Consider the following 21,919-nt stretch of genomic DNA (forward strand, 5'->3'; position numbering starts at 1 on the left):
GGATGAGAGTGGCAATGATTCTGCTCAAACTTGACTAGCAAATAGAGTGGGTGTAGGCAATAACCATTTCTTCCATGACTCTAACCATATTAGCTGAAATAGATGTGGGAAGAGGATCTATATAGGGAAAGAGTAAAAACATTGGAGAAATATGAAATCTGTGGTAAAAAATTTGAGGGGTATCCAATGGTGATTTTTGTTTAGTCACTAAGTCGTGTCTGGCTCTTGTGACATCATGGGACCCCATGACCTCCTCTGTCCATGGGATTTCCCAGGCAAGAACACTAGAGTGGGTTGCCATTTCCTCCTCCAGGAGATCTTCCCGATGTAAGGATTGAACCAGAGTCTCTTACATTGGCAGGCAGACTCTGTACCACTCTGTACCTGGGACAAACGCATATATACACACAGTCTGTTTCAACTTCTTTATAATTCCTATACATATTCTTTAAGTGTCTACATATATTTTTTACACATTTCTATTTATTCCATTTAAGTCACTTAAGATTCAAAACTAATTTACACCATTTACCATTATGGATGGTATTTTATTTTGGAATTTTATATGCTCTGTGTCAATGTGAAATTAACTTGGATGTGAGAAAAAGAAACATGTTATTCAGTTGTTTCTTTCTTCAAGTGAATGATTACATAAAATTGTAAAATAAATTATTATTAACTTTTCAATAACAGTTGAATTATACCATGAAACAAAAGCATGAATTTATTTTGATTTTCATGAATTGCAAATACTTTTGCCAAGACAGTAGACATCAAAATTGTAGAATTAAATAAATATATAGACATAGTAGTTTATTTGAAATATTTTGCAATATTTTAATATATTTGTTTTTCAGCCAGGGAATTTATTCTTCACACCAGGAAGTTCATTACCAGAGTATATCCCAAAGCAACAAGAGCTGACTCTTCTAATTTTAATCCTCAAGAATTTTGGAATGTAGGTTGTCAAATGGGTATGTTATATAGAATACTGAGATTTGGGTTAATTTTTTTGTTTGTTTGTTTGTTTGTTTTGCAAAAATAAGACAAAAGAAGTTCATTTTGTGAACTAATAAAATATTCAGTTTTATTTTCAAAGGAAAAGAGCTTCCTTTGAAAAATTTTTGACCCGGGAAGTTTTGGAGTCAAGCAATGATGAATCATTGACTTCAAAGGTTGAGTTTATTCTTAAATGGGTTGCATAGGATAAACCTTCTACTGCTAAGTTACTTCAGTCGTGTCTGACCCTGTGTGACCCCATAGACGGCAGCCACCAGGCTCCCCCATCCCTGGGATTCTCCAGGCAAGAACACTGGAGTGGGTTGCCATTTCCTTCTCCAATGCATGAAAGTGAAAAGTGAAAGTGAAGTTGCTCAGTCATGTCCGACTCTTAGCGATCCCATGGACTGCAGCCTAGCTCCTCCATCCATGAGATTTTCCAGGCAAAGTACTGGAGTGGGGTGCCATTGCCTTCTCCGAGGATAAATCTAGGCAAGGGTAATTTAACATGGAAGTTAAATTCATGAAGAGTTTGCATGGGAAGTGTAGGAAGGGGAGAAAGAAACTGAAAATGAACATAAGAGGACAGTGAGGATCAGGTGCTTTGCATGAAAGATTTGATAAGGGCCTCTTCAAATCAAGTGACCTGTGCTTTTTGTACTTTAATCACTTCTGAACTCATAATATTGAAAAATGAGTAATGTGCTCTGTTATTTATCCTTGTCTGACCCTCCTTATTCCAAACTGATCAACTGGTATGCCACTGGGACTAACCAGTTAGAAAGTGCCAAGTGTTAACTCTTCTGTTACTGAACTGTGGCAAGGCCAATAGGTTTAGGGTGGTCAGTGGGGGGGCAGATGGTGGTACTGAATACCACCGGTGTCTGTTTACCAGGCTATATGATGTTGTCTGTATGTTTTAACAACAATTATCGCTCTGCCTGTTCCTCTCCTTCTCAAGAGATAACAGTACCCCTTTAGACTTGAAAGTTTATGATACATTGGTGTCAACCCTTCCAGCATTTAATGTAGTGATTTTCTTTATTCTCATATTTCTTGAATGTTATCTGACATGTACATTGCTATTTTGTAATCTGTGCTGTGTGCCATTTTGATTTTTTAACTCAAAAGCTGTAGAATAATTTACAGACTAAGTTCTGAAACTCACCTTCATCTGTTAATGTAGACATGGCAACAACAAATGTTTAAACATCATGAGTCATTTGGTAAACACTTGCTCTTAAAATGTTTGAAGATATATAATCCATCATTAGGTTTCACTCAATTGTTTAACCATGTTTCTTTAGATATTCCCTCATTTCCTGACAAGGTCAAAATACTCTTTTCCCTTATAGTGGCCTTAAATTTCCAGACCCCTGGTCTCCCTATGGATCTTCAAAATGGGAAATTTTTGGATAATGGTTGTTCTGGATATATTTTAAAACCACGCTTCCTAAGAGATAAAAAAACAAAGTTTAATCCACATAAAGTACTAATAGACAATAATCCACTCACGCTTACAATAAGGGTAAGATTACTTTTACCTTTTTTTCAGTTATGATATAAGCTAGGTAGTGCCCATTGATATTTTTAGTTCCATTGATTTTCCTTATTACCTTTTATTTATGTATTTTTAAATTTTATTTTTACTTTATTTTACTTTACAATACTGTATTGGTTTTGCCATACATTGCCTTATTACCTTTTAAATTTCTGTTAATCTTTTCAGGTATTGTAGGTGGATGGTATTGCAGCATCTTGCCATATCTTTTTGTTGCCTTTTTGCATGAATGAAAAAATTCAAAAAGTTGCATTGCTCTAATTAGAGGAACATGTCTAGTTGTTCTAGGGAATAGCTGGGACGAAGCAGCCACCTTTTCTGACCCCTTCCTAATCCACACAAATCTCACTGATGTGCTTCTGTGTGTTTTCTCTTTTCTTTTTCAATCTACCTCCAAGCAATTCTTTCTCACTTTCACTTGTGGGTTCCTCTTTTGTTGTTATTTAGTTACTGAATCATGTCTAACTGTTTTGCAGCCCCATGGACTGTAGCCCACCAGACTTCTCTGTCCATGGGGATTTTTCCCAGACAAGAATACTGGGGTGGGTTTCCATTACCTTCTCCAGGGGATCTTCCCAACCCAGAGATTGCACCCACATTTCCTGATTTGACAGGTGTTTTCTTTACTATTGAGCCACCTGGGAAGCCCTTGCATGCTTAGTTGCTCAGTCGTATCTAACTCTTTGTGACCCCATGCACTGGAGCCTGCCAGGCTCCTCTGTCTATGGGATTCTCCAGGCAAGAATACTCAAGTGCGTGGCCATTCTCTTCTCCAGGGTAGCCCCTATGTGCCCCTAAAATATTCATGTTGCCAAAGGCTTTTTCTCAATCCTCATCTCAAACTAAACATTCTCTTTGTATTCTTTTATACACTTTCGTAGTTTCAACCACAAACATGCTCACATTGCTAATCTGACTTCATTTTTTGACTCTAAAGGCTTATTTTTAATAGCCCATCTAGCATCCCTACCAGTGTTCTGTCAGACTTAAAATATTAAAGCCGAACATCCCTTCTTATTTAACTTTCTTCTATTTTATTGAAATCTCAGTGAATTGAGTCAAATTCATTTATTCCGTTGACTCAGGCCATAAAATTGGGAGCTATTCTTCTCTGCCACATCTCCTTCACGTCCCATGTCTTATCAGTCTCTAACTTCTGTACATCTTACTTTAATTGTCTTTTTTATTCATTCCCTTGATCTGATGTCATTTGCTGCTGTCTTTTTTTTTTTTTGTAAGGAATTTGTTAACCTGTCATCACCTCTGTTCCTTTTGTTTCCTAAGGGGTTTTTAGATAGCCTGTCCCAGTCATCCTGATCCATCTTCTACAAGTCAACAAGAGAGATTTTGCTGAGGGTAACCTGATCATGTCTACTTAATATTTATTTGTATCTCCTGATTGTTTTCTTAGTCTGGCTTTGTCCCACTCCTCTAGCCTCATCTCTCACCACTCCCAGCCTTTTAACCCATTTTGAAACCATATGGAAGCCTTTTTTCCTTTTTGGTCCTCAATGGCACCTCTAGGTACTGCATATGCTGTTTCCTTTGACTGGACTACTCTTCCATTCTTCATCTGCCGGCTGCATTCTGACTCATTATTTTCAAGACTTTCAGAGTCACTTCTTTTTTTTTTTTTTTTCAATTTCTTAAAATTTTTATTTATTTTTTTCTCTTTGTTGTTGTTTTTATTTTTTATTCTTTTTTAGTTTTTTATTTTTTAAATTTTAAAATCTTTAATTCTTCTTTTTGGAAACCTTTTCCGGTGCTAAGTTGCATTTCTTTTGAAGTTTTCTTCTGTTTTTCCATGACACCCTATGTTGTTGTTGTTTAGTTGCTCAGTCATGTCCGACTCTTTGGCAATTCCATGGACTGTAGCTACCAGGCTCCTCTCTCCATGGGTCTTCCCAGGTAAGAATATTGCAGTGGCTTGCCATTTCCTTTCCTGGGAGGTCTTCCTGGCCAAGGAATTGAACCCACATCTTCTGCACTGGCAGGCAGATTCTTGACCACTGAGCCACCAGGGAAGCCCATAAAACCCTATACATGCATGCATTATGGCACTTACCACACCGCAAGTTATAATTATTTACTTGTTATGCTTGTCTTTCTCCCCCGACTTGCCTGAGGGTCCTTTAAAAATGAGGACTATGTTTTGTTCAGTCCTTATCCACAGTCACTGACACAAAGTATTTGCTTAGTACATGTAGGTTAATTTGGAAAAGCGAAGTTGGAAGATAGCTGGTATGCATAGATGTTTATAAATGCCACCTATTTATACTCCAAAAGGGGCTTAAGTGACATGATGTGAAAGAGGTAGGGTTAATGATTTTCCTAGGAAGCTGCTCTCATAGCCACGTGGGTCTTCCCCTCTTCTAATTGTTCTAGGGAGCTTTGTGATATTTGCACAAATTGTGGAGAGCATGATTTGAGAATCAGAAGGCCCAGTTTTGCCATTATTTTTCTTAGGTCCTTGATAAAGTCATTCAGCATTTCTGGTTTACTCTTTGTTATCTGTAAACAGAGAACTTTGGATTAAATCGGTTATTTTCAAGCTTATAAAAACTATGCAATCATTTCCTAAGTTTAAAGTCTCCTGAGTAAGACCACCAGATGAAAGCAAGAGCTATCTGGTTGACCACTAAGGGTGGTCTGCTTGACATCCATCCTCTGCAGTGGCCCTTGAAGGGACTTTGTGAATTGAAGTGTACAAATTATTCGAACAATAAATCTCTTAAATTCTATTTCAGTGCTCATATTCAATTATCATTATTACTTAGTTAGCAATTTTTTTTTTTTGTCATGAGTTACACCTCCCTAATAAAAAGGATATATTGCCCAGAGGGCTGATAGTCAGCTGATGCATGGGTGTTAAGTCGTTGTCATGTGTGACTTTTTGGGACCCCATGGACTGTAACCCACTAGGCTCCTCTGTCCATGGAATTCTCCAAGCAAGAATACTACAGTGGGTTGCTGGGCCAATTCCATGCTGATTGTTAAATATTTGTGCAGTCACTCTGGTTTCTAGTGGGTGCTATAATGTGTGGAGGTAGGAAAGGAAAAATTACACATTGGCACATTTTTCTTTTCCTCCTTTTTTCTTTTTAATAAACTTTTATTGGATATGCCCTAATTCTTTTTCTTTTTTCATTTTTCCCTTTATTCAAAGTTATTTATTTGTTCCTATTTATTATAATCTTCAGAAATTGAAATCATGTCTCAATTTCTACATTCGTGGTAGCGCAGTTGGTAAAGAATCTGCTGACAATGCAGGTGACCCTGCTTTGATTTCTGGGTTTGGGAAGGTCAGCTGGAGAAGGGATAGGCTATCCACTCCAGTATTCTTGGGCTTGCCTTGTGACTCAGCTGGTAAAGAATCCACCTGCAATGTGGGAGACCTGGGTTCGATCCCTGGGTTGGGAAGATTGCCTGGAGAAGGGAAAGGCTACCCACTCCAGTATACTGGCCTAGAGAATTCCATGGACCATATAGTCCATGGGGTCCCAAAGAGTTGGACAGGACTGAGTGACTTTCCCTTTCACAGTTTATAAATTAGTACACATCAAATGCTGTTCTTTTTTATTTAGACTTTGTTCCTTTTGTTCAATTCAGTGGCTGTCGTGTCCGACTCTTTGCAACCCCATGGATTGCAGCATTCCAGGCCTCCCTGTCCGTCACCAATGCCCAGAGTTTACTCAAACTCATGTCCATTGAGTTGATAATGCCGTTCAACCATATCATCCTCTGTCATCCCCTTTTCCTCCCACCTTCAATCTTTCCCAGCATCAAGGTCTTTTCCAATCAGTCAGTTCTTTGCAACATGTGGCCAAAGTATTGGAGTTTCAGCTTCAACATCAGTCCTTCCAATGAATATTCAGGACTGATTTGCTTTAGGATGGACTGATTGGATCTCCTTGCAGTCCAAGGGACTCTCAAGAGTCTTCTCCAACACCACAGTTCAAAAGCATCAATTATTTGAAGCTCAGCTTTCTTTATAGTCCAACTCTCACATCCATACATGACTTCTGGAAAAGCCATAGCTTTGTCTAGATGGACCTTTTTTGGCAAAGTAATGTCTCTGCTTTTTAATATGCTGTCTAGGTTGGTCATAACTTTTCTTCCAAGGAGCAAGTGTCTTTTAATTTCATGGCTGCAGTCACCATCTGCAGTGATTTTGGAGCCCAAGAAAATAAAGTCCCTCACTGTTTTCACTGTTTCCCCATCTATTTGCCATGAAGTGATGGGACGAGATGCCATGACCTTCGTTTTCTGAGTGTTGAGCTTTAAGCCAACTTTTTCACTCTCCTCTTTCACTTTCATCAAGAGGCTGTTTAGTTCTTCTTCGCTTTCTGCCATAAGGGTGGTGTCATCTGCATATCTGAGGTTATTGATATTTCTCCCAGCAATCTTGATTCCAGCTTGTGCTTCATCCAGTCCAACATTTCTCATGATGTACTCTGCATATAAGTTAAATAAGCAAGGTGACAATATATAGCCTTGATGTACTCCTTTCTGTATTTGGAACCAGTTTGTTGTTCCATGTCCAGTTCTAACTGTTGCTTCCTGACCTGCATATAGGTTTCTCAAAAGGCAGGTCAGGTGGTCTGATATTCCCATCTCTTTTAGAATTTTCCACAGTTTATTTTGATCCACACAGTCAAAGGCTTTGGCATAGTCAATAAAGCAAAAGTAGATGTTTTTCTGGAACTCTCTTGGTTTTTCCATGATCCAGCGGATGTTGGCAATTTGATCTCTGGTTCCTCTGCCTTTTCTAAAACCAGCTTGAACATCCAGAAGTTCACAGTTCATGTACTGTTGAAGCCTGGTTTGGAGAGTTTTGAGCATTACTTTGCTAGTGTGTGAAATGAGTGCAGTTTTGTGGTAGTTTGAGCATTCTTTGGCATTGCCTTTCTTTGGGACTGGAATGAAAATTGACCGTTTCCAGTCCATGGCCACTGCTGAATTTTCCAGATTTTCTGGCATATTGAGTACAACACTTTAACAACATCATTTCCTTTGTTCCTTAAAGTTAAATAAATCTGTGCTTCAACAATTAGCTTGAATAATAGAAGGTGAAATAAAATTATTATTAATTACTTTGTTAAACATTTTTCTGCTATTCAATCCCTAAAATATGTATATATGAAATAATTGATTTTTCAAACCCAGATGACTTATAATAATATAGACAACAATGGATAAGGTGAAAATTCATGATAATTTATACAAACATTTAAATTATATTGTCAGAAAATGCTATCATAGAAAATTATGTGGTGCTTTTTCGTACATTTCAAGTAATGTTTATAGTTTCCATTTTTTCTGCTGTTTATAGACTATACAGATTTAAAAATAGTTCAAGTTATTGGAGGGCTCAGTCTGTCTTATAGCAGAAGGGGGTCATAATATTTTTAAACATTGCTTTACAACAGTCATAACAAATGCTGTTAGAATAAAAATATATGTTCGACCATAAATATTGGAGAATGTGGATTCTACTATAATCACATCTGGGTCAAATGGAATAATTTGGTAATCATCTTTTGATACTTAAATTGAAATTTAACTCAAAAAGGACTAAAATTTAAGATTTGCCTTGTTTTCTGTTGTTTTTTGGTGGGACTTGACTTAGTTCATCATAATTTTTGGAAAACATTTTATTTTGAAAGTTAGCAGTGATACAGTTTGTTCTGCTGAATTCTTGAACTTACTTATTTTTGTGCAGCTCATCAGTGGTATCCAGTTGCCTCCAAGTTATCAAAACAAAGCTGATACCTTAGTGATTATAGAAATTTTTGGGGTTCCAAACGATCAAATGAAACAGCAGAGTCGTGTAATTAAAAAAAATGGTGAGCTTCTAATATATTTTATTGATCAGTCTGTTAGACTTCATGTTGGAAAGCTTAAAAATTATGTATTGATAGAGTTTTGATACATATTTATTTTTCATAAGGAAAAGCTTTTGCATTATGTTCAAGGTGACCAAAGTATTATATGCAGCAAAAACAATTTGATAATAATGTTGGTTAGATATAGTTTCAATTGTAGATACAAAAATGTATCTGACCTGAAGAAGTAGTGTTTTTTCCATTTTTACTTCCTTTTTATGTTTTCCTGTTTGACTGATTAAGAGAGAGATTTTGACAGCCTCAAATCTATCTAGCTGCTAGCTTCTGTGCAAAATAAAAAGCTTAAGATTTCTCTGATATAGTGTGTTGCATAGTTTTACTTAACAGCTTGAATATTTTAGATCAAAGGTCTGTGGCTTCTGACTCAGTATGCCATAGAAACCTACTCATAATAGTATTTGGATTCATAACTCAGCCATTTTTGCCAGAAGGGAAATGTAGGAATGAAAGAAGTGACTTTGGTGAGATTTTCAGTGTGCCAGCATCTCATGACAGTTTACATGATACAGTACTAACACTGTTATTTATTCTCTGAAGTTAAAATCATTAAGAACATTAGAAAAGTATAGATGCTTGGGGTTGACTGTTAGTCAGATAGTCAGAATCACTCAGGAAGAGAACTTGCAGCTGATTCTTTGAGAGTAGAATCTTCTTTGAGTGAATATTCTCAAAGTATAGTGGACTTCATTTCAGAGTCTAGAAATATGCTCCAGGTTGAGTGGCACGGACAGAGAAGCAGGTGCAGTTTGAGCTATCTTTTTCTTCTTTGGTGATAATTCCCTCAAATCCAATGTTTGCCTCCTCCCAAACCCCAAATATTCCTCCACCTCAGCTTCTAGGAACAAAGGAGAGAAAAAAGACTTGGCAAGTTTTATTACCTCATCCTGTGTTATCATCAGGAAGGGATATTAGTAGTAACTCCCTGCCTTATTTGGCTCCCGTTAGAGTTGAAATGGCAGTGTCAAGAAATGGTAACTGCTAATATCAGGAAGCTTTTAGTAACCTATCCTTTGTTCTCTCCATCCCCCTTACTTGAGCCTTCATGACTAAATGCACAGAACATTAATTTATTCCATGCATCCCTTATGTAATACTGTGATTTTAGCTCCCATTAGAAATTTGATTGCATCCCTGGCTTTATGGGAATATACCTATAAAAGTTCATTTTGGTTCACCAGACATTATTGAGCCTATCATGTTAAAAGCCTGATTCTAAGTATCAAAAAACTTAAAATCTCTATTAATCGCATTCTTATGTATGCTTTAACTAATTCTACTATAGATAGTTTGTAGTTCAGTATGGAATATGAGATGTAAATGAAATTGTTATGAAAGAGTCATTAGTGCTTTAAAGAAAGTACAAAGAATTGTATGGAAGGGGCAAATTTGAAGATGGTTCTTGGCAAATGAGTAGAATTTTTTTTAATAGAGATTGAGGATAAGGGAATTTTCTTTCTTTCTTTTTTCTCCATTTTTGGCCACACTTTGAGACTTGTGGGATCTTATTTCTCTGACCAGGGATTGAACTCAGGTGATGGCAGAGAAAGTGCTGAATCCTAACCACTGTTCCTCTAGGGAATTCCCTAGGATAGGGTAATTTAAGGCGAAAGTACTAATATGTGTGCTAAAACATGGAGAAAACAAAATTCAAACACGTCAGCAGAAAGTACAAAAGTTCAAGTACAATATACTTAAGAAAGATTAGTTGTGAGATAAAACGAGAGATTGACTTTGGGGATGGCTGTGGAAAATCGTGAAAGCCATGACACAGCGTTTGAAACTTTCTTTTCTGTATAAAATGAAGAAAATTAAAACTTCTAAATAGGGATATACAGCACTAAGAACTGAGTGTTAACAGAGATCGTTTCTACAGAGTAGAGAGGAAGAAGTATGAGAGAGAGATGAGAAATACAGGAGAGGGTCAGGATGTGGTTTCACAGTGACACGATGCAGAAGTCAAGTCTTAAAGACGGGCTGCACCATCAGAAAAGGAATGGAGGATGCACGTGAGGAAGACTGGCAGGACTGAAAGTGTCGATAGCCGGACGAGAAGGGTGCTGAGATGGCCTAGCTACTATGGTGATGGTAGTGCATTGAAAGACATGAGCACCTGGGAGGAAAACAATCACGTCTGCGTACAATAATGAAGTGATTTTTTAGAAATATTTATTCATTTGGTTGCATCAGGTGTTAGTTGCAGCATGGAGTATCTTCGTTGTGTCATGTGGGATCTTTCCTTGTGGTGCTGGACTCTCTAGTTGTGGCGCAGGCTGTGGGATGTGCAGGCTTCAGCAGCTGCAGCACTTGGTCTTTCTAGCTGTGGTGGGTAGGCCTCGTTGCTCCAAAGCATGTGCGGTCTTAGTTCCCTGAACAGGGATTGAACCTGGGTCTCCTGTACTGCAAGGTGGATTCTTTAACCACTGGACCACCAGGGAAGTCCCGTGATTTTTAACTATATTTGTAACTATCAAATTAGTTTTTTTTTTTTAATTTGACAACTAAAAGGACTTTCACATATATCTATGCATGATTTTATGCGTGTATGAAAGGAAGAGTATGGTCAAGCAGGATTAGAAGACAGAGAATAAGTTAGCATAAGAATTTTGTGCAGACATTTTGCAGTGTCTATAGAGATTTCACTCTTAAGCTTGTTTCCTGTACTTCACTGAATTATTTCTCTATTAGGGCAAGGTAAGATGGTCATTATTTCAATGTGAGTCAATTCGTTTAGTATTTTCACTAGCATTGACTGCATTCTGAATTCCTACCTAGTAAATGTGCACTGTGACCACAGATACACCATAGAAAGCATAGACATGGTATAATTAGTCACAGATACTTCAATATGTGCTGAAACATGACACGAAGGACAACTCTATGGAGGTAGCATGTGTACCATTGCCTTTGTACATGAAAAACAATGCATTATTTTTCCCTGAACTTTTTTTATTAAAGCAAGAGCATTTATTTGATCTGGATGAGAATTTCTTGGTTCCATTCAATTATGCTTAATTTTTATCTGATTTGGGTCACATTGTAATGCAATTTGGATTTCTTGTTTGGCAGGAGAGTATTTGGGATGATCTGTTTCGCTAGGGACATAGATTACTCATCAATTTTGGATTTGAAAATAAGCATTTAATCAAAAGAAGGATCAAGAGCTGACTTTAGAGCAAACATTAGTGAGCTCTCAGTCCAACTACTGTCTGTAGTTCTTCCCATAATGTGTCCTGATCTAGAAAAATGATGTTATGTAACTTCCTGTTGTCTCAGGTTTTCTGTGTTGATAAAATACTTGAACACAGCAGTCATATTGTATAACAGTTACATGTTTCTGCTGTGAAATCAGACACCATTTGTTTGATTTCCTGCCCCACTACTTAATGGCTATTTCTTGAAGGCTATTTCATACACACACAAAAATGGCTATTTTTGAAGGTTATGAAACATCTTTGTGACTCAGTTTTCCATCTGTAAATGTGGATAGAGATAACCCTGGTGTGAGGATTAAGTGAGATTATCTCCTTAAAATTTTTAGAATATTGCCCAGCACTTGTAAATACCTAATAAGTATTATTATTGCCATTGTTATTTCTTTCTAATTGCATGCATTAAAGATTTAAGTCCTCTAAACCATCAGCTTTCATTATTACTACTAAAGTGTTAAAAATAAGAATTTTAAAGAACAGATATTAAGCATTTTCCCCTAGGAACAGAGTTTGATTTTTTTTTTATTCTATCTCTTCCTTTATATTTCAGCTTTTAATCCAAGATGGAATGAAACATTCACATTTGTTATTCAGGTACCAGAATTAGCATTGGTTCGTTTTGTTGCTGAAAATCAAGGTTTAATAGCTGGAAATGAATTTCTTGGACAATATACTTTACCAGTTCTGTGCATGAACAGAGGTAATATTCTGGAAAGTAAGATGACTGTGCTAATATTTATGTATAACTTGAGTTAACAAAGAGAATCTTTGGTATACCAAAGAGCTCTCTTCATGACAGTCAGATATGTAAAGGAAAAAAATATATATATTGATATACTTATCTATCTATCTATATATATATATTGATATAGTTCTTCCTAGTGGAAGTATAGAAGTATGTTCTCATACAGAAGGTGGGATTAGGGACTGGGAATGCTAGGAAAACTAATTAGACAAACTTGACTTATATGAAAATTTCTCTGCATGGATTATAGCTCTTTTGTTTCAGTTAAGAGTAGGCATGACTGCTATGAAGGAATGAAGGATGGGAACTATTCAGAAGGGAGAAGCAGTGACTCTTTTTTTCCACCTGAGAAGAGACAGGGAGCCCAACACTCTTATCTTGCCTCTTTTCAGAGCTGCCTTGCAGTCACCTCTCTGGGGTGATTTACAGTGTGCTCCCAATTTTATCCTTATATTTACTTTTCTAGTACCATCTGAGATGTACCTAGGAAACAGCCTTTCTGAAGCAGAAGAGTGATGGCTAATTTTGGAGATGCAGCATTTTCAGGGTGGCAGAAAATGGGGGGAAGTATGGGCTGTGTGGTATTTAGTATGACGCTGGAGTAGAGACTTTAAACATTTTGCTTTGGAGGAAAATGAAGATACATGATGGAATATAGCTGCATAGTCCTAGTTTTTATATGTACTTTATTATTTCTTGCTGGGAAAGATTGAAGGCAAAAAGAGAAGGGGGAAGCAGAGGATGAGGTGGTTAGATAGCATCACTGACTCAATGGACATGGATTTCTGGCACAACAACAGGTAGTCCAAGACTTGACATGAGACAGTCAATTTATATCTTCCCCAAGTATGAGATTCAGGAGAATACAGTGCCTTTTTACAGTTAACACTGTAGCAGTGGAAAATATTTTGGGCATCCCTATAGCCCAACTCATGGACATGAATTTGAGCAAACTCCAGGAGATAGTGGTGGACAGAGGAGCCTGGCATGCTGTATAGTCCATGGGGTTGCAAAGAGTCAGACACGAGTTAGCAACTGAACAATAAACAATAAAGTATGTTATTTCTCAGGAGCCCTACTGGGGCCCCTGCTGATGAATGTATTTGGATTGTGTTAATCAGATGTGATTCCTTTTGCAGGTTACCGTCGTGTTCCTCTGTTTTCCAAAATGGGTGAGAGTCTTGAGCCTGCTTCCCTTTTTATTTATGTTTGGTACATCAGATAGCCACTCATGGTACTTGGCATATCATTAGCTTACACATTGCAATAAAACAGTCTAGAATGAATGTCTAGACATTTTTTCCTTTAATGTAAAGAAAAATAATTATTTTGAAGTACTGAGCAAATTCACTTTTAAATATGCAAACTAGAGCAGTGGAAACAAAACAAAAGCTTCAGCGGGTCCTGACTCAGTGTGACATCCTTGTCAGCCAATTTCTCTTGCCCCTCTGCTTCTGAGGCTGCTCTTTCAACTTGCTTGTATCATGTTTAATTAGTAGAATTCACAAGTTTCTAAAATATGTCTGAGTGAATAACATATGTTGGCAAAAATTTGGAGGTATAAAAGAAATGTGAAATCTAAGAGTGTTTTAACTTCTAGACACTCACGAGTGCATATTGTAGTGGGAAGGAATTGGATTCCAGGTGCTTAGTGCCCTTGTACATCCTGGAGAGTAATTAGCCCTTACACTCTCAGACTCGTTCTTAGATGCTGTGCACTGGATTGGGTACCCTGTAATTACACAGACGTTTTTATGAGTGCAATGATTTTAATTTGCATTCAAACTGCCTTCCAGACTCTGTATCTCTAAAAGTGATGTACTACAGTGGCTTACATGCCCAGATCTCAGAATGAATTTGCAGTGTCTGAATCGGCTTCCCTGGTGGCTCAGCTGGTAAAGAATCCGCCTGCAATGTGGGAGACCTGGGTTTGATCCCTGGGTTGGGAAGATCTCCTGGAGAAGGGAAAGGCTGCCCACTCCAGTATTCTGGCCAGGAGAATTCCATGGACCATACAGTCCATGGGGTCTCAAAGAGTCAGATGCAACTGAGTGACTTTCACTTCCCTTCTGAATCTGCACTAAATGTACATTGAAGTTAGTCGTCAGATTTGAAATTCCTGTGCTATTTCGTATACTGGGCTTCTCACCATCAGCAGGGTTTTGCTTTACTAAATGTCATATGTGGAAGAATATGGTTCAGTATTAACTGTTTTTCACAAAACCAAGCATACTAATACGGATTCTACCACACTGTTGCATGGCAGTGAGGTGAAATCACCCAGTAAAATTTCTGACAACAAAGAGGGCCATTATAAGTATTTGTTGAAATTAAATCTGACTTTATAATTAAAACCACAAAAATGACTCTTTATGATTGTTAATGCATTATCACTTGATAGCCAGAAAAATACACAAAAAAGTCATCTACCATGTTTTCCTACTATCATGGTTTAGCCTCAGAACTAAATATTTAAAATAAACATGCCACTGGGCATTGAAATACCCAGCCCATAAGAAGTTGGGTATCCCAGATTGCTCAGTGTGTAATCATCCAGATCCTCCTTCATGGGCTGTCAGCAGTTAAGACCAAGAGACAGTCTTCCCAGTGGGCTTCCCCAGTGGCGTGGTGCCTGCAGTGCAGGGGACTCCAGAGATGCGGGTTCAATCCTTGGGTTGGGAAGATCCTCTAGAGTAGGAAAGCACTGGAAAAAACTCATGGACTGAGGAGCCTGGCAGGCTATAGCCTATGAACTCACACAAGAGTTGGGCACAATAAGCACATGAGCGCAGTCTTCCCAGGGGGGAAATGAACAGCCAATTCTCACAGGAATGCTTCTCTTTTGCCAGATTACAAAAGGATTTTATATTTATTTATAATGCTTTTATTTTATGAAAAGGCTAATTTCAAATCTCCCTGAAAACTAAGCCAGATACAAAGTCTTAGTGGAGGAGGCCTGGTGGTTCTGTGCACAAAAACGTGGCTGCTGTCCTTTGGCGTTCCAACTTCAGGAAGAGCCTTTCAGAAGGCCTCACGTGTGCATGTTTTAGTGACCTGAGCACAGAAATAGACTCTGGCATCTACTCTCAGATACCCTTCAGCTACCAGAGCATCTCATCTCTTCAGCGGGTCATTCTTTAGTAAGGAAATTACTTCCATAAATTCTCCATCTCCTGACTGTGGCTTAGGCCTTACATTTTCATTATCATCTCCACTGAGAGTTATGGTAGAGATGTGCATGGTACAACTAATTTGACAAACCCGGATCCATACGTATGGCTGAAGAGCATGCAGCGTTACCCTTATAGCTGGTTTTCTTCCTCAAGGTCCCAAAGAGCAGCTGCTTCTGGGCTTTTGCTGTCATCCATAGGACCGGGGGGAATTCATGGCAGCAGCCTCCCATTGGTGGTTGGAACTGCTTCACTGGAATGATGTGTTCCTAGCAAAGTGTTCTTTGAGGCTCTGGGGTAACTGCCACCCCCATCACCCGACTATCCTCTTTGCTCTGCTATTTCACAGGTTCTTATGTGACCAGTAGGATCCCTGTAAGTTGTTTTTTTCAAGCATGATCCATTCCAGAAGGATCTTATTAAAATCATTTACTGTTCAACCTAATAGCAAGTGGCCTGTTCCCCCCATTAGTGCAAGGCTTTCACCCTCTCTAAACTAAAGCCTTTTGAAGATTTGGAATTCCATGAAAGTTTAAAGGCTTTCATCAGGTGAATATTGTAATAGTTCCTTAATTCTTGAAGCAGAAAGAACTTATTTCTCATTTATACCAAAAAGATTTAAAATAAGAAAAAAAGATCTTTCCTTTTCTCACTTTACTTCAGGTACCACTCAAACTCAGCTCACTCTTTTTTTTAATATAAATTTATTTACTTTAATTGGAGGTTAATTACTTTACACTATTGTATTGGTTTTGCCATACATCAACATGAATCCACCACAGGTATACACGTGTTCCCCATCCTGAACCCCCCTCCCTCCTCCCTCACTCTTTGAAGACAAAATCTTTCTTTAATATCCCACATTACATTAGAAATGCAATTTTGAAAGGAAACATTAGATTATTTTATTTCCCTTCCAGTAATCTTGGAATTTAGGCATGTTTGTTTCTATTTTATGTGCATTATTTATCATTTACATCACCCTTTATATTAAACTGGTACCGTTATTATTACTATTATTATTTTCTCACAAGAGCTTTGAACAGACACTACTCATAGAAACTCCACTGCCAGGGATGTTCTCACATTAGAGAGGATTGGGAATGGTGTGAAAAGCCAGCTTTGACTTATTTCTAAGCCTAATTCACTTGTAGAAAAATAATGGTGTTGGTGAGGGAAAGGAAACAGAAGAGACAGCTGAAATGAACCTCTAGGCTGTGCTAACGGAAGATCTTTTAGCTTTTAAACTCTAGTTTAAATGTCACTTCCTCGGGGTGGCCATCCATCACCTCCTAGATTAGGTTACATTCCTTGCTTTATGTCTCCACACAACTGAGGAAAGTGACAGCTAGGAAGTGACTTTGCGGTGTCAGGGAGGCCTTGGTGTTGCTAGGAGCTAGCCTGACGCTCACGGTCAGGCTACGGTGTTCGTTTGCCGGGCGGCAACAATTTCACAACACCCAATGGGGCCACCGCGTGACCACGATGGATAAGGAGGAAAACGGGACCAGTCTGTAAGTCTGTAACCATGGTGGGGCACCTGTCAGAAGCATGAATATTGTCCAAACACAAAAGTACCAAGCACTCCGGGGGAAACGTAAGTGACTGTTGGATTCTTCACCTGCTTCCTTGGACCTTCTCTCAAATCATCCAGCACAAGCCTGAATCCGATAGTACGTCCTTTGCTGAGACACTCCATGGCTCTTCATTTGTGTATCTGCCTCATTGAGATGAGGAGTCAGCCCACTGTGTGTGTTTCTGGTGGTCTTTGGCTCAAGGGCATTAACAAAACCTGGACTCTTCCTTTTGTTACTCTCACTACCTTGTAGTGATCAACGACAGGAAAGTTTTGCTTTGTCATTAATTTTGACCTTTATTTTTTCCCCCTTGCTTCTGGTTGTTTAGAACTTCAAATAGAAAACATGCGGATCACCGTCTAGACTTACCTTGACTTTTGTTTGGGAGATGGTGGCCACTGGAGGCCACTGATGCTGGCTGCTCTTAAGTTGCCCTATTTTTGAAAGAAGGGTGGAAGAACTGCCTAGAGCTGTAAAAAGGAGGTTTTTATTTAAATTTGGGATAGTATATGGTGTCTTGAGAGATGCAGACATGTAAATCCCAGATTCCACTTGAAAACTTTATATAAATTTCAGGGGTTATTTGTGAGTCACAAAGGCAGGAACTTCATGTTGTAGATTAGGATTGGGAAAATGGAATCGCTTACTTTTAGTGAAGCCCTTCTGGGCTTGACCAATGAACATTTTATTGAGAGACTATATGAATTAGATTCTATTTTCAGGAGTTATTGAAATTCCTTGTTTTTTGATAGTGTCTAAACATTTGCTGAATTACATTTCTTTCAAGGTAACAACCCTCTGGAAATATTTGTACCAACAAAGCTTTCTTGTGATGCATTCTGGATTCTTAGGCCATAAAGTTTGAGTCCCCTGAGGTATTTTGAAGGTAAGTTATTTTTACCAGCCACTAGAAATTTCCATTTAAAAATCAAAGGGGTAGATTAAAGTGGAATTTGAGCTTGAGAGGTTGGGCTGTGTGTCTTGCATTCTTACTCATCACCTTAGCACATGGTAGTTGTGGTTGGTGGTGGGAGCTGGTGTTAAATTCCTTAAAAACCTACACATTTGCAGGGACCCATGCTCTCTGTCTACTTTCCATTCCATTTCTATACAATTTAACCTTTAAAAAATTATTTATTTACTTGACTGTGCCAGGTCTTAGTTGCAGCATGGGGGGACTAGCTATTTTGTATTTCTGGTTTTTTGACCTAGAGGCATGTGGGATCTTACCTCCCCAACCAGGGATCAAATCCATACCCTCTGCATTGGATGGCGAAGTCTTAACCACTGTCCCTGAAGTTCTTTTTCTGATGACAAGAGGAAAACTTTAGGTATTTTGCCCCTCTTATTGTTTTAATATTCTTTTCAGATAGTTTGACCTGGATTTTTTTTTTTTTTTTTTTACTTCATCCTTTGGTCTCTCTATTTCTGTAGTTCACATAAGGATAACAGTGTTTCCTGGGCCTGAGTGCCATGTTAACTTTTCCTATCCCTTTGCTCTGTGGCCTAGGCATTTGTTTTTCTTTCTACTCTCAAAGTTCTGTCTTGAGGGAGATGAAGTCAGTGAGTTTCATGTTTGTGTCATATCCCTTGTTCACATGAGTCTTGACCATCTTGATCCTCTGGAGTAGGTTGTGTTGTCATTATTTAGTTGCAAGTCATGTCTGACTCTTTTGTGACCCCATAGATTATAGCCCACCAGGCGTCTCTGTTCGTGGAATTCTACAGGCAAGGATACTAGAGTGGGTCGCCATTTCTGTCTTCAGGGGATCTTCCTGACCCAGGGATCAAACCCTCGTCTTCTGGCAGGCGATTCTTTACCACTGAGCCACCCAGGAAGTGGTTAGTCTCACCTAAACTGTTCCTTTCAGACCAGTATCTGCTCCAAAGCAAGTCTTGACCTATAACCATCCTGTCTGATTTCCCTTCAGTAAGTCCTCTGTTTGCTTCATTTTCCCTTAGAGTACCAGTTCTAGAGATTTTCCAAATATGTTCCCCTAGGCCCTCTTGCCAATCATTCTTTTCCTTTAAAGTCACACAATAATTCTTGGAATCCTTTATACCTGTCTTCCTGGGTTTCCCTCTCAAATATGACCAGATTTGCTTATCACTTCGTTACTCTGTCTCAGTTTGTGAGGGATGGTTTCCCAGTTGTTCTTACAAAATGCTGCTGCTTTATGAGAAATCTTTTTAAAGTTTTTCTAATTTTAACTCTCTCTAGGATGCCGTGATAGCTGCTCTCCAAGGCCCTTCTTCTTTTTATCTGATTGACTTTTTCTAGGTACCGTTCCTCCCTACTGAACCAGTAACAACTGAAATACACTGCCCTTTTCGATAACTTTTTCAAGAGAAACTGGATTTGAATCTGTCACCTTTTTAACTTTGTAGTTCTCTCTCCTGGCTCTTAGCATCTCATTTTCCCTTCATATCTGCCCAGTTTATGTTTTTAAGACCCCAGTATTTCTTTCAAGGAAATATCATTCTCATTACTACTCTGTTTGATGCCTTCTATTTTATTTTCCTTTTTCTACTACCTTTGTTCTGATGGTAAGAAATTCCAGTTCCTTCTTGATTCCTGGGGTAAATCAGAATTTCAGAGCCAGAGGCTAACGGGCACAGACTTTTAAATTGCTTTTTCAGTTTTGGGGGCATTTAATAATCTCAGTCAGTTATTTTTTGACCTCAGCCTAGGAAGAAGGCATATTCTCTTTATGAAAAGAATACCCATTCTTTTTGATTTAAATATTAATAAAATTCACTTCCCTTCTGCGATTGGAGGCATGGTTGGAATATCTGAACTCTAATAATTAGAGTTTCTTTAATTTTCAAATGCAATACCTCCTTGAGACTAGTGTTGTTTTTGTGACTGAAGACTGTGGACATGACACACAAATTCAGATTTGGTCTCATCTCTTCCACAGCTGTTATCCTAAAGTCACTTCAAAATAATACACACATGCACACACACACACACACACTCACACACACACACACACACACACACACACGAACACAGATTGGGGAAGTTGATACAGTAGGCAAACATACCTGTCTCTGGAGCTAAGAATTTTAAGCTCTAACTTTACTAGAGCTTGTAGCACACTTTAAATTCAGCTAATGTTCAAATTTCTGGCCTAGTTATTTTGAGGTATGGCTGAGAAATCCATTAAAGAAAGCAACTGATGTTCTTTTATCACCTAATGCTTAAAAAGTTGAAGAAAATTTTAAAAGGGTTATCTTTCTCTTATAGTCTATTTTGTTCTAAAGACTAAATCTTACATGGTCTGTACTCATTAATGCCTAAAAGGTTTAATGCTACATCCCTTTAATGATAAAAACCAGTCATTTGGTGCAATCTAAGCCATTACAAACTACCAAGGTTAATAAATCCACATGGCCCGTGCTTATTAAAGCCTAAAGTCCAAGCAGTGTCTCTTGGTCTACTGAAACTTGTGTTAATGCTGTGTTCATTCCAACATTAAAAATTTTTTTTAAATTTAATTTTGGTTGTGTTGGGTCTTCATTCTTGCGTTGGCTTTTCTCTAGTTTCAGCAAGCAGGGGCTACAGTTCGTTAGAGTGCATGGGCTTCTCATTGCAGTGGCTTCTCTTGTTGCCAGGCACAGGCTCTAGGGCTCATGGGCTTCAGTAGTTTGAGCGTGCGAGTTTTAGTAGTTGCGGCTCCTGGGCTCTAAAGCACATGCTCAGCAGTTGTGGTACATGGGCTTAGCTGATCTGCAGCATGTGGGATCTTTCCAGACCAAGGATCAAACCCATGTCTCTTGCATTGGCAGGTGGATTCTCCACCTCTGAGCCAACAGGAAGCCCTCCAATAGTTTTTTGAAGAAAAAGTGTTAGGTTTAATATGTGTATCTAAATTGTATTGAGAACATTCTGGATCCTGTGCTAAGAAATAAAGTATATCTTAATTTGTGACACGTGTTAATAATATGAGGGTTAAGGTTGCTGGGCAGTTTAGTCGCCAGAATTTCTCTCATGTGTTAAATCTTCACTTTGGGCCTAGATAATATGTCAATCATGGTAGCTCTTCAATAATCCATTTCTTTTTGGGAATCAAGTCCTGACCTTGAGCTGTATTTGCTAGAAATAAGTCTGTTACCATAACCGGTTAATTGTTTGATATCAGTAGCCATGTCATATCTGTGATCCTCAGTTTCTTTTAGCCTGCTCGTTTTGAGATGTCCTGGTTTTATGTGTAAGTTTCTCAGGGATTTTGAAGATGAGAATGGAGGGGTTGGTGTTCATGGGATGGGCAGTTGTCCAGTGCTTCCAGTCTCTCACATTCGGTAACTTAAAAATCCGCCCCTCCCCCAGTGTGTATGTATACATTACATTCAAGAATTCATTTGAGTGGAAAGTTTACGCTATGAGACATTTGAATATTATTAGTTTCTAAAACTATAATAATCTCTCCCTTCCCCATCTCATTGGGTTTCCCTGATAGCTCAGTTGGTAAAGAATCCGCCTGCAATGCAGGAGACCCTAGTTCGATTCCTGGGTTAGGAAAATTCACTGAAGAAGTGATAGACTACCCACGGCAGTATTCTTGGGTTTCCCTTTTGGATCAGCTGGTAAAGAATCCTCCTGCAATGCGTGAGACCTGGGTTTGATCCCTGGGTTGGAAAGACTCCCTAGGGAATGGAAAGGCCACCCACTGCAGTATTGTGGCCTAGAGAATTCCATGGACTGTATAGCCCATGAGGTCACAAAGAGTTGGATACTACTGAGCGGCT

The 21,919-nt window shown here is 38.5% G+C and overlaps 1 protein-coding gene and 1 pseudogene across 1 annotated transcript in view; one reads left to right on the forward strand and one right to left on the reverse strand.

Annotated features, from left to right (window-relative positions):
- The window catches only part of PLCZ1 (phospholipase C zeta 1), a 46,131-nt gene extending 32,425 nt beyond the window's left edge, over positions 1–13,706 (forward strand). Inside the window, exons 8-12 of the mRNA XM_069579569.1 lie at positions 858–974; positions 2,355–2,527; positions 8,283–8,406; positions 12,226–12,375; positions 13,560–13,706. Of these exons, the coding sequence (XP_069435670.1) occupies positions 858–974; positions 2,355–2,527; positions 8,283–8,406; positions 12,226–12,375; positions 13,560–13,645 (650 nt within the window). The 3' untranslated portion in view covers positions 13,646–13,706. The remainder of the gene's footprint in view (positions 1–857; positions 975–2,354; positions 2,528–8,282; positions 8,407–12,225; positions 12,376–13,559) is intronic.
- Positions 13,707–15,362: 1,656 nt separating this feature from the next.
- LOC138435233 (ADP-sugar pyrophosphatase pseudogene) lies at positions 15,363–15,823 on the reverse strand (annotated as a pseudogene).
- Positions 15,824–21,919: the final 6,096 nt, after the last annotated feature.

This window comes from Ovis canadensis, chromosome 3 (assembly GCF_042477335.2).
Source record: "Ovis canadensis isolate MfBH-ARS-UI-01 breed Bighorn chromosome 3, ARS-UI_OviCan_v2, whole genome shotgun sequence".
NCBI classification, from domain to species: Eukaryota; Metazoa; Chordata; class Mammalia; order Artiodactyla; family Bovidae; genus Ovis; species Ovis canadensis.